Below are 13,144 nucleotides of genomic sequence, written 5' to 3' on the forward strand. Positions count from 1 at the left end.
TAAATGTACATCACTTGAGGCGTGGCAGTCTATTCCGTTGCCTACCAACACGGGGATCGCCAGTTCAAATCCCCGTGTTACCTCCGGCTTGGTCGGGCGTCCCTACATACACAACTGGCCGTGTCTGCGAATGGGAAGCAGGATGTGGGTATGTGTCCTGGTCGCTGCACTAGCGCCTCCTCTGGTCAGTCGGGGACTTTTTAAGGGTTTTCTTTTAATGGACTGGTAATAAAGAAGAGCATTTACATGTGATACGAGGTCAATAATGAGCAACGCATTTAATGGAAATCTTTCCGTGGTACATGGATTGTAACACAGTAAAAACAGAATTATATATGTCCACAACCCTCACAGCATCTTAAGATACATTTCTTTTTAAAAAATGAGGATGTATAACATCCATTCTGCCTCAAGACAGTACATATGCCTACCAACATCTTTACATTTTATACAAATTTTTTAAAAAACTGATGAACAATTCTCGTAAAAACACACACTTCAGACATAAACCTTCACGAGTTTAGTCTTGGGGTTTGAGAAAGACCCTTTTGTTGGTTTCTGCAATGTTGTGGTTAACGTCTTCCTCTTCTTCAATGGCTGACCACTCCCTTTTCTTCGCAAACTTTTTCTTCATGCTCCCGACTAGACTCTCGTACCTGTCAGATGAAAAATGAGAAAAAAAATCATTAAGAAATGACAAATTGAGGTTCCAAATCTTCCTATAAAAATGCACGTCAAAAGAGCTACCCATTTTCATAAAAATATGTAAGGTCATCAATCTACTGACTGCTGGTACACTTCGGTCTTCTGTACACCTTCAGCTATACACCTGCCCCATCTGAGATCTTCTGTACAACTTCAGCTATACACCTGCCCCATCTGAGGTATTCTATACACCTGCCCCATCTGAGATCTTCTGTACACCTTCAGCTATACACCTACCCCATCTGATGTATTCTGTACACCTTAAGCTATACATCTGCCCCATCTGAGGTATTCTGTACATCTTAAGCTATACACCTGCCCCATCTGAGGTATTCTGTATACCTTAAGCTATACACCTCCCCCATCTGAGGTATTCTGTACATCTTAAGCTATACACCTGCCCCATCTGAGAACCTGTATGATACTGCTAACTGAACAGCAACGCTGCCAGCTTCTCTTTGTCAACACTGAAAAGCAATTAATTCTCATCACAGATTATTAACAGCAGAGATAAATCAAATTCAAGTTCGGTGGCTATAAAAAGTATACACGCTCATGTTAAAATGTCAGGTTTTTGTGATGTAAAAATGAAACCAGGATAAATCATGTCAGAACTTTTTCCACCTTTAATGTGAAATTGCAACCTATGTAAATAAAATGAAAAACAATCAAACCTTTTTAGGGAAAAAAAAAGAAAGAAGAAAAATACAAAACTTACCACAACCTGGTTGCATGTGTGCACACCCTTTTATTATTGGGGATGTGGCTGTATTCAGAACACACTAATCACATTCAAACTCATGTTAAATAGTAGTCAGTATACACATGCCATCAATTAAAGTGACTGTGATTAACCCCAAATAAAGTTCAGCTGTTCCTGTAAGATTCTACTGACATCTTGTTTGCATCCAACTGTAAATCCATGGTCCACAAAGAGCTTACAAAGCACGAACGGGACTCACTGTTGAAAGGTATCGATCAGAAGAGAGGTCCAAAATAATTTCCAAGGCATTAGATATACCATGAGACACAGTGAAGACAATCATCAACAAGTGGAGATAATGTGGCACAACAGTGACATTACCAAGAACAGGACGTCCCTCCAAAATTGATGAGCAGACAAGGAGAAAATTGGTCAGGGAGGCTGCCAAGAGGCCTACTGCAACATTAAAGGAGCTGCAGGAATTTCTGGTAAGTACTGGTTGCTCCCTACATGTGACCACAACCACCCGTACTCTTCATATGTCTGGGTAGGGTGGCAAGACGGAAGCCATTTCACACCAAAAAACCATCCAAGCCTGGCTAAATTTTGCACAAAGATACATACAGTCTCCCAACACCATGTGGTAAAATTTGTTATAGTCTGATGAGACCAAGGTTGAACTTTTTGAGCATAATTCCAAAGGTATATTTGGCACAAAAACAACACAGCACATCACCAGATGAATGTCACACCCACGGTGAAGCATGGTGGTGGCAGCATCATGCTTTGGGGCTGCTTTTCTTCAGCCAGAACTGGGGCTTTAGTCAAGGTGGAGGGAATCATGAAGAGCTCCAAATACCAGTCGATTTTGCCACAAAACATTCAGGTAGAATGCTAGAACGCTGAAGATGAAGAGAAATTTCCCATTTCAGCCGGCAACCACCCAAAGCACACATCCAAACCAACAAAGGAATGGCTTCACCAAGAGATCAACGTTTTCAAATGGTCCAGCCAGAGCCCAGACCTGAATGTAATAGAAAATCTGTGGGGTAATCTGAAGAGGGCTGTGCACAGGAGCTGCCCTCACAGTGGTGATTCATGTGAGATTTACGGGCAGCAGTGTCTGTGTGCACCCGGACTCTCAGTATTGGTTTGCTTTTGCGTTTCAGGGTCAGACATATATGTGGACCAGGATGCCACAAGGTTATGTTGAGTCCCCAGTGATCTACTCTCAGATTTTGCATGCAGGGCTGGAGACTTTAGAGCTTCCAGTGGGGCGCGTGCTGAGATTTGACGATCAGTTCGTCGGCAAAACAAGCTTGTGAAGTTGGTACCATTGCATTGCTAAAACAGCTAGCAGAACAAGGCCGCAAAGCTAGCTTGAGTAAATTGCAATTTGTTTAGGAAAAAAAAAAAAATCATCTTCCTAGGGCGTGAGATCTCTAAAAATAAAATAAAAATAAAAAGGGTAAAATATTGAGCTCGAAACTAGTGGAGGCCATCCTCAAAATGAGAAAACCTTGTGCTAAGAAACAGTTGTCATCTTTTTTTTTTTGATGTTAAAAAAAAACCATGATGGGTTCGCGGTGGCGTAGCGGTCTAACCATCGGCTTTGTGTCGATGCAGTTGCCCACTGGGGACCGGAGTTCGCGCCCCGGTCTCGTCAGATCCGACTATGGCCCGACTCGACGAAGCAGCAATAATTGGCAACGCTGTCTTCGGGAGGGGGGCGGAGTCGGCTTGTGTTCGTCACATGAATGCGTCTGTGTGCGTGTTGGAAAAAGCAGTGGTTCGGCCTGGAGTTGCCTTGTCACAAAAGTGGCAAGGCGTCTCCTTCGAGACTGCCGGCCAGAGAGATGCAGTTGGCAAAACGCATGCAGTACGAGGGTGGGTGTTTGAACTAAAAATAGGGATCGATTGGTCACTAAATTGGGAGAAAATCAGAAATAAAAAAATAAAAAAACGATGATGTCACGTTTTTTTTAATGTTAAAAAAAACACATTCTGATGTTAAAGGCATGAGAAAACAGTTCAATGGTGGCCATCCGTCCGGGGTGTGAGGGCAATTCATATTTGATGTTTGCTTACTTTTAATCGTTCACCATGACCTTGCATTGCTTAGATGGATACTTGAGGTCCATGTGTAGTAGAACAAAGGTAGTGTTATAAAGTGTCTTCTCCAGGTGCACAAATAAGGGCCTATTGTTAATTGTTGACTGTAAGGGAGTGTAGCAAGTGTGCACACACTAAATGGAGAAATGGCCTTGGTGGATGAGAGCTAGAAGACATGAGACAAGGAGGGGAAGAACAGACAACTGTCCTAGAAGAGAGACTGTACTGTATTGACATTCAAGGACCTGGGCTTGGATGCGTCTGTTCATGAACATATATTAAAATCGTGTGACAATACTGTAAGAGATTTTTGTCTCGTTCCTCATTTCTGTCAGCGTGGAATTCAATAATTGCCACGACACTTCCCATGCCTTGGTCAGGGGCATAGACAGGAGTATTAACCCTAACATGCATGTCTTTTTTTGATGGTGGGGGAAACCGGAGCACCCCGAGAAAAGCCACCGCAGACACAGGGAGACATGCAAACTCCACACAGAGGACGACCCCCCCCCCCAAAGGTTGGACAACCCCAGGGTTTGAACCCAGGACCTTCATTCTGTGAGACAACAGCGCTAACCACTGTGCGTGCCGCCCAAATTTTTGATAGTAATTTAAGATCCAGAAATTCACATTATAGACACTACGGCTGACTATCCCTCTAACAAATTGGCCACAATTTTGAACACAGACCATAAACGATCAGTGATGTAAATAACGGGACCTGCATCTACGAAGCATTAAAATCCGAAAGGACGCAGTAAATTCACCATCAACGCATCCAGGGGATGCAACCTAATTTTTTCCCTGATAATGCTACAGTGTGAACAACACATCCATGTTGAAATCATAGAGATAAACATAAGAAACCTTACCGCCAGTCACCATTTTCTATCTGTGCATCTAACTTGCACAGACGAGATCCCGTGTTCATCTCGACACACTACTTTAGCTGCAACAAGCTCGCCGCACAGATTTCATTTCAACTATCAAAGCTACAAACGTGATATTGATAAATTAATTCACTTGGCCACTGTCACTCATATCGATGATGACCGTTGATCTAAGGCTTTAACACTACAATTTGTCCAAAAGAATTTTCATTGGGGACCTACCCAAATGACTACCTGTGGGTCCTGGGGACTCACTACATTGAAAACCTATTTACATCACCGCACAGTCCAGCCACTAGGTTTTGACCTAGTTATTTTATTTTTCCCTAAGAGGTTTTAGTTTGTTTTTCACTTGAATTTTATAGGCAGAAATTTCACATAAAAGGTAGAAAAAGTTCTGACATGATTTATCTTGGTTTAATTTTTTTACATCACAAAACCTGCCATTTTATCAGGGTATGTGGACTTTTTATATCCACTCTAGGTCAAGATAATTTATGGCATAACGAGTCAACAAAAACACAACATAGATCTTTAGAAGTGACTCCCTGGCAGTCTATAAAACTTGTGTAACTTTTCCTGTATAGCTCTGCTGCTGTGAGGCACTATCTATTAGTCTGGCATCAGGCAGAACAACACAGACAAGATATGCTACCACCATCACAAACCCCCCAAACTTGTGTTGAAGACACAACTCCTGCTGCCCAACTCTAGCTGCGGATGCAATGACAAATTTGTATCAATTCTGTGGAACCAGGGCATCCGGGTAGCGTAGCAGTATTCCGTTGCCTACCAACACTGGGATCGCCGGTTCGAATCCCCGTGTTGCCTCCGGCTTGGTCCGGCATCCCTACAGACAAAATTGGCTGTGTCTGCTGGTGGGAAGCCGGATGTGGGTATGCGTCCTGGTCGCTGCACTAGCACCTCCTCTGGTCGGTCGGGGCACCTGTTCGGGGGGAGGGGAACTGGGGGAGGAATAGTGTGATCCTCCCACACGCGCTACGTCCCCCGGGCGAAACTCCTCACTGTCAGGTGAAAAGAAGCGGCTAGCAACTCCACATGTATGGGAGGAGACATGTGGTAGTCTGCAGCCCTTCCCGGATAAACAGAGGGGGTGGAGCAGCGACTGGGATGGCTTGGAAGAGTGGGGTAATTGGCCACGTACAGTTGGGGAGAAAGAATGGTGAAAAAAAATATCCCCTAAAAAAAAAAAATTTAATTCTGAGGAACCAATATTGGGGGGCTGGGTGTGAATCACCAAATAAATGTACATAAAGCCTCATCATTTTCCTTTATGGAGAATGCTCATGGGGAATTTATCCAGTCCTCACCTTCTAGCCATGTCTTCATCAGTGATGTCTGTTTCCATTCTGCCTAGGTCCTCCTCTTCCTCAGCCCTGTCCTTCGTGTTCATCAAAAGCATTAGTTTCTGAGGTGGACACAACATAGGATTACAACAGCGGTCAAAAAAATCTCACAGGTGTTTACATTTAACAATTTAGCCATTCAATTTGACCCCCTTATCCCAAACAACTTCTAATAAGTATATATAATAGCAGAAACAACTTCAAATCCTAGATTGTTAACGTCACAACTAACAGTAAAGAGTACCACAGCACCCTGGCCATAGATCCATCCATCCATTATCCAAACCGCTTATCCTATTTAGGGTTGCAGGGATGCTGGAGCCTATCCCAGCAGTCATTGGGGGGCAGGTGGGGGACACCCTGGACAGGCCGCCAGTCCATCACAGGCCCCACACACACACACACATTCAAACCGAGGGACAATTTAGTATGGCCGATTCACCTGACCTACATGTCTTTGGACTGTGGGAGGAAACCCACGCAGACACGGGGAGAACATACAAACTCCGCACAGAGGACGACCCGAGAGGACCCCCAAGGTTGGACCACCTGGGGCTCGAACTCAGGACCTTCTTGCTGTGAGGTGACCATGCTAACCACTGCACCACCGTGCCGCCCCCTGCCCATAGATGTAGCTAAATATTTAGATACGTATTGCTGTGCCAGGGCAAAGTTAAAGAGCAAGGGAGAAGAGACATAGTTAAAGACGAACAAGTTCAAAAAGGAAAAAAATATTGCTGAAGGGGATGTTATAGTAGCTGAATGATGACAGACCTCAACTTCTGGATTAAAACCTTTGAAAGACATTCTGCCATACTTCAGGTCTTCACAAGGCACAAAACTCCTCTCCTCTATGACGAAGGTCCTGTCAAATGAAAACAAAGGGAGAGAATGAGTGAACAAACCCAACCAAGAGGGGCACTAAAATCAAACAGGTGGCTGGAAGCTGGGATGGCAACTTAAAGCTTACTTAAAGTATGTGACAAATGTTTGAATCTTGAATTTATAGACGGGCAACAATTTAAAGATGGGCAACAAGCAAGGAACGTGGTCATTTAAAAGGGCACAAATATAATGAACTGAAGCGATGTCTGCAGCTATCTGTTTTGATAAGGGAGATTGGGGGTGTGTTGGAAGTCATTTATAGTAAATTGTGGGCATGGTCAGAGGGCTCGTGCACAATTTCAGGATGATTGAGCTAGATGAGGAAAAAACACGTGGGAACAGACGTATGTGGGGTTTTATAAATCTGACGAAAAGACTGCGCATGCATGTTTCCTGTTATGTGTGCACATAGATTTCTATGCCTAAATATATACTGCTCAAAAAAATAAAGGGAACACCTAAAAACACAATATAGACATCGACGAATGAAATATTTCAGCTGAAAATCTTTATTTATTAGACAGAGGAATGTGTTTAGAGCAAAATAACCTAAGAATGATCAATGGAAATCAAAATCATTATCCCATTAAGGTCTGGATTCAGAATCATACTCAAAATCAAAGTGGAAAATGAGAACATAGGCTGATCCAACTTCTGTGGAAATTCTTCAAGATGATTCAAAATGAGGCTCAGTAGTGTGTGTGGCCTCCACGTGCCTGTATGCACTCCCTACAACGTCTGGGCATGCTCCTGATGAGACGACGGATGGTCTCCTGAGGGATCTCCTCCCAGACCTGGATCAGGGCATCGGTCAACTCCTGGACAGTCTGTGGTGCGACATCGCGTTGGCGGATGGTACGAGACATGATGTCCCAGAGGTGCTCGATTGGATTCAGGTCTGGGGAACGTGCAGGCCAGTCCATAGCATCAATGCCCTCGACATACAGGAACTGCTGACACACTCTGGCCACATGAGGACGAGCATTGTCATGCATGAGCAGGAACCCAGGGCCCACTGCACCAGCATATGGTCGGACAATGGGTCTGAGGATCTCATCCCGGTACCTAATGGCAGTCATGGTACCTCTGGCTAGCACGTAGAGGTCTGTGCGGCCCTCCAAGGATATGCCTCCCCAGACCATCACTGACCCACCGCCAAACCGGTCATGCTGGAGGATGTTGCAGGCAGCAGAACGTTCTCCACAGCGTCTCCAGAATCTCTCACGTCTGTCACATGTGTTCAGTGTGAACCTGCTCTCATCTGTGAAGAGCACAGGGCGCCAATGGCGAATCTGCCAACCAAGATGTTCTCTGGCAAAGGTCAATCGGGCTGCACGGTGTTGGGCTGTGAGCACAGGCCCCAATTGTGGACGTCGGGTCCTCATACCATCCTCATGCATTCTGTTTCTCACTGTTTGAGCAGAAACCTGCACATTAGTGGCCTGTTGAAGGTCGTTTTGTAGGGCTCCGGCAGTGCTCCTCCTGTTCCTCCTTGCACAAAGGACCAGATAGCGGTCCTGCTGCGGGGTTGTTGTCCTCCTGCGGCCCCCTCCACGTCTCCTGGTTTACTGGCCTGTCTCCTGGTACCTCCTCCATGCTCTGGACACTGTGCTGGGAGACACATCAAATCTTCTTGCCACCGCACGCATTGATGTGCCATCCTGGATGAGCTGCACTACCTGAGCAACTTCTGTAGGTTGCAGATACCGCCACATGCCACCTCTAGTGGTGAGGGCACTAGCACAATGAAAAACTAACCAAAGATCGGCCAGAAAAGATGAGGACAGGCAAATGGTCTGTGGCCACCACCTGCAAATCCATTCCTTTTATAGGGGTTGTCTTGCAAATTGTCTATTTTCCACCTGGTGGAAATTAGACAATTTACCAACAGGTGAAATTAATTCACAAATCAGTGTTGCTTCCTAACTGGACAGGTTGATATCTCAAAAGTGTGATTGACTTGGAGCTACATTGCATTGCTTATGTGTTCCCTTTATTTTTTTGAGCAGTGTAGTTCTATACATTTGGTCCCCGATTTTTTTATGTTTGCCGGAAATGCATGTTTAACCCTGTTAAACTTCATTGTAAAACACGACCAAATAAAAGGCAGGTTTGCGTTGGGTGGAAAGAGGCCCTTAATGGTCAGTAGGGGACAAAATAACAGAGTACATTTACATGCAGTCAATAATCTGATCAAGGTGAATAATTAAATCAAGGTAGTATTTCAATTAAGGTGTCTACATTTATTTACAATAATGCCATTGTGATTACATGGCAGTTGCAATAATCTATTGCCATAATCTGAATAAAATCTAATTTTAATTTATATGATGTCTCAAGTTTAGTTGCAACAATACCAGACTCTGGAAGTGTGGTGATGAGTCAGTTTAACAGAAACACTCAAAAGATTCAAAAAGGCAATAGGGGTAGTAAACCCTTTTTGAGCTGAAAAGGTGATGGTATGGGCCTTGGATGGTAGAACCAATTGCCCTCATGACGAATTCAATAAAAAACAAGACATCATATGGCTGCTTTGAAGGGAAAAAAACCTATGCCTTTTCTTACATCTGGGGGAAAACGTGATTATAAGCATTCATCCATCCATCCATTATCCAAACCGCTTATCCTGCTCTCAGGGTCATGGGGATGCTGGAGCCTATCCCAGCAGTCATTGGGCGGCAGGTGGGGAGACACACTGAACAGGCCGCCAGTCCATCACAGGGCCGACACACATACACACCAAGGGACAATTTAGTACGGCTTATTCACCTTACCTACATGTCTTTGGACTGTGGGAGGAAACCCACCGTGCCACCCTGATTACAATCAACTCCCTCCAAATTGCCAATTTAATGACAGTGTGAAATGGTTTCAGAGCACATCTTTCTTCCATAATGTGATGCACCTCCAAGTTAAACAGGATATTAGGATGGGATAGGCTCCAGCATCCCCATGACCCTGAGAGCAGGATAAGCAGTTTGGATAGAGGATGGATGGATACAAAACATTTTATGAACTTGGACTGGAATATTGCTTGTACGCCCGCTCAGACTTGGTGTGATGCAATCAAATAAACTTCAGTTTACGAGGAAGTTAATGTGATCAGCTACTGATGTAAAATAAATAAACAACCTTTGTGATTTCTTTGCACCAGTTGTTGAATGAACACATAATATAGCTATGGAAATGAACTTCCTGGGTAAATAAAAGTCAATTTTCATTTCACACTGACTCTAATTTGGGGGCGTGAAAGATGCTGAGACTTGTGATGTAGGCGACAGGCATTACCAATAAAATATGAGGCGAGTAATAAGACGACAAGCTGTTAGTTGGTGCCAACTACACTCTATCGGTAGACCTGTGAGAAGCTGGAACAAGATGTTTTACCACAACACTGACACCTTCAGTCTAACACACAGCGCCATCACTGCCCTCTACATCTATACCCCTTTATATCCTTTATACACAGACACCACCATCACCGTCCTCTACAGCCACATGCCTTTTTCATCATGTGAGTAGGTGGAGGGCTACTTACTATTTAAACGGTCACATAGCTTGATACGAAATTTTATGTTATGCATTTGGCTTTTTTGTATGCAAAGCTACTTACATTATATTAGCATATACTAGAGGCTCAGTAGCTTGCTTAAAGGCACTTTAACAGATCCAGGATACATTGTTGTTAAACCTTTACCTTTTGATTAGGGTGTGCATTCTTAAAAAGTGGTAACTGGCTGTTATCTAAACTTTTTCCACACTCGCTCACAATGTTGCATCAACAGCCTTTTTTCAGGTATAGTACTCAATTTGCATACCCAACAGGTTCACACATGACTACCTTTCATTCTAGCCAGTAACGCTCTATATAAACAATGGTGAGGAGAAATGTTATTTTAGTACAGTCAGCAGCTTTTAAAATAACTCGTCTTGGTCAAACCATTCCCCATTGTCGCAGACAGGAATGACGTTGACAAATCTAAATGGAAGGCCATGCCATATGCATGACGTGATACCTACTCTTGAGCTGTGAGCTCTGGGATGTCTAGGTACCAGTGTTCGTCGTTGATTATTCGCTTCTCGTCTTCTTCGAGATATTTCTTCGTCTCCTCATCCAGGCCTCGCTGCATGAACTGTGTCGACGTGTAAACAAACACATATGCGTCAAATACATCAAGCGTGGACAGGGCAGCGTAGGTAAGCTAGCAAGACAGACGCCGGTGGTTTCTGCTAGTTAGCACGCCGCTGCTTCGTAGTTGCAGTTTAATTATTGGCGCCGCTTACCTTCATGCGCAAGATGTTTTTGGAGAACTTCACGGAATGGTCTGCCATTGTGGTCCGAGTGACATTTGTTGATGTAAACGCAGCAGGCTCGGGTCTGATGTTGCTCTGACTTTAACGTTTAACTGAACCTCGAGTTTGCTGCGCAGTCGCAGTTACAAGTCAGACCTGAGCAATCGAACGTCGAGCGACTGTCGGAAGAGGCGGAGAGGTCCAAGAATGCCCAGCTGCTGAAAGAAAAGGTCTGCAGTGCTCGCAATTTCAAACAAGTGTGATGAATGTGCTCTTTGGCAGGGAACACAAAAGAAAAAGAAAAAAAAGGGAGAGAAGAAGAAGAAAGGTCCAAGGCACGCTTCTGTTAAAAAGTAAAAAAAGAAATGAAAAAAAACTTTAATCAAATGGCTATTTCATGGTGAAAGACAATAATTGTGCATGTTAAAATAGAGCGGGTTACTTCCCACACGTAGCGGCACAAACAGCCTTCTTCCGGGTGTAACCCTCCACTTTAGTAGATATAACATATTTGCTAACATCCGGGACAGAAAGCTAAAATGTGGGCTAAAATGTATTGACAGGAGATGCATTAATTGTCTAAAATGTATATACTAACAAATATTATAAATACTCAACTGCAACACAAAAATGCAGTCACTGAAAACATTCTCAATTGTGTTCAGGCGTGTTGTGTTGTGGGCTGCCTGGTTTGTGTTTATGCCTTAGGTCCAAATGAACGACAGTGCCGATTGGAGTGAGGGATAGAGTGAGAAATAGAATTACGCACGCGCACACACTTATTGGGGCCACATCTCGGCAACATATGCTGTCCTCTTTAAGTCAATTATTGGGTGATAAATCTGACCAGGCTGAACAATTTTTTCCACCCGGTGAAAAACAGAATATTGAGCGAGCTAGAGAGTAAATGAAGAGAGGGGGCGGCGATAGCGAAAGAAGTTTTTCTGAGGGTTTTTAATCACCGCAACCACAAGAGGTTCTTATACAGTTACAGCTGTGCACTATTTTTTTTAGGCTGATAGGTCCAGTAGTTTGCGAGATTAGCTGCGGACAGACACACGCATACATACATGCCGCCTGGCTGAGATAACAGTTGATGTAGTGTTCACCAGTCACTTGCACAACTTCAACAAATTCAGTCAAGTACACAGCCACAATAGTATCAGTCCACCGCCTTCAATAAGAAAATTGCGCATACCAACCTGGAGTTGAAGTTTCACCTAAATTGAGAGACCTCTGGACTTTTCCTTAATCTTAATAAATGTGAACTTTTGCCTGTTAAAGACTGTTTGGCGACCTCAATTCATGGGATTCCTGTGAAAGACTCTGTAACATACCTCGGTATTCAAATCACTAAAGATAGGCAATCCAGAAGCTCTGTAAACTTCAGCCCTATTATAGAAAAGTCCCAAAAAATCTTTAATCACTGGCTGCAGAGAGACTTGTCTCTAAGGGGTAGAGTTCTGCTTTCGAAGGCAGAAGGAATATCTCGTCTAACCTATGCTGCTCAGTCCTTACATGTCGATAACACAATCTGCAAATCAATTGATAAAATGTTAAACAATTTTTTATGGAAAAACAAAACCCACTATTTACGAAAATCTGTTACTTTAAGCGCATATGACAAAGGTGGTTTGAATTTTATTGATTTTGGTGCACTCAACAATACCTTCAAGATAAACTGGATAAAAAAATATTTGAAAAATCCCACATCTATCTGGAATTTCATTTCACATCATGTGTTCTCAAACTTAGGCGGCCTTAATTTCCTGCTGCTATGTAATTATAGCATTCCAAAAATACCTCTGAAACTTTCTCACTTCCATCAACAGGTCCTTTTAGCGTGGGCATTGATATACAAACACAATGTCTCTCCACAGAATTGTTTCATCTGGAACAACTGTAATATTGTTTATAAGAACAAAACATTGTTGTTGGACAGATGGTTTAACAATGGTCTTGTTTTAGTTGGTCAATTGTTCAAAAAAGATGGGCTGCTATATAATTACTCTGAATTTCTAATGAGATATAATGCACCAGTAACGCCTAGAGAATTTTCGGTGGTATTTGATGCTATCCCTTCTGGTTTGTGCATGTTATTCAGGTCCTCTGGCAGCTCTCCTCTCATATCATTCAACCCTCCTGATGTGTCACAGTCTCCTCTTGGTACCTTCTGCTTCTCATCATGT

The 13,144-nt window shown here is 43.4% G+C and overlaps 1 protein-coding gene across 2 annotated transcripts; it reads right to left on the reverse strand.

The window, feature by feature from the left end:
• Positions 1-235: 235 nt before the first annotated feature.
• mphosph6 (M-phase phosphoprotein 6) lies at positions 236-11,091 on the reverse strand. Of its 2 annotated transcripts, none has more exons than XM_056282228.1 (5): positions 10,947-11,091; positions 10,683-10,795; positions 6,552-6,642; positions 5,742-5,812; positions 236-656 (listed from the first exon to the last, which is right to left on the reverse strand). In XM_056282228.1, exons 1-5 carry the CDS (start codon positions 10,992-10,994, stop codon positions 521-523), a joined length of 459 nt encoding a protein of 152 aa, XP_056138203.1. In that variant the 5' UTR covers positions 10,995-11,091; the 3' UTR covers positions 236-520. The 2 variants fall into 2 exon arrangements, with proteins under 2 accessions (XP_056138203.1, XP_056138202.1); XM_056282227.1 differs by having other exon boundaries at positions 5,742-5,839.
• Positions 11,092-13,144: the final 2,053 nt, after the last annotated feature.

This window comes from Lampris incognitus, chromosome 6, assembly GCF_029633865.1.
Source record: "Lampris incognitus isolate fLamInc1 chromosome 6, fLamInc1.hap2, whole genome shotgun sequence".
Classification (NCBI taxonomy): domain Eukaryota; kingdom Metazoa; phylum Chordata; class Actinopteri; order Lampriformes; family Lampridae; genus Lampris; species Lampris incognitus.

What these genes read in the sequence shown, in the direction of transcription:
- mphosph6 (XM_056282227.1), bottom strand. Translation starts at nt 10,994, where the DNA reads ATGGCAGACCATTCCGTGAAGTTCTCCAAAAACATCTTGCGCATGAAG. An exon ending in AAAACATCTTGCGCATGAAG is followed by an intron (nt 10,796 to 10,946) that starts GTAAGCGGCGCC and finishes ACGTCGACACAG; the next exon opens with TTCATGCAGCGAGGCCTGGA. An exon ending in GTTTTAATCCAGAAGTTGAG is followed by an intron (nt 5,840 to 6,551) that starts GTCTGTCATCAT and finishes TGTCCACCTCAG; the next exon opens with AAACTAATGCTTTTGATGAA.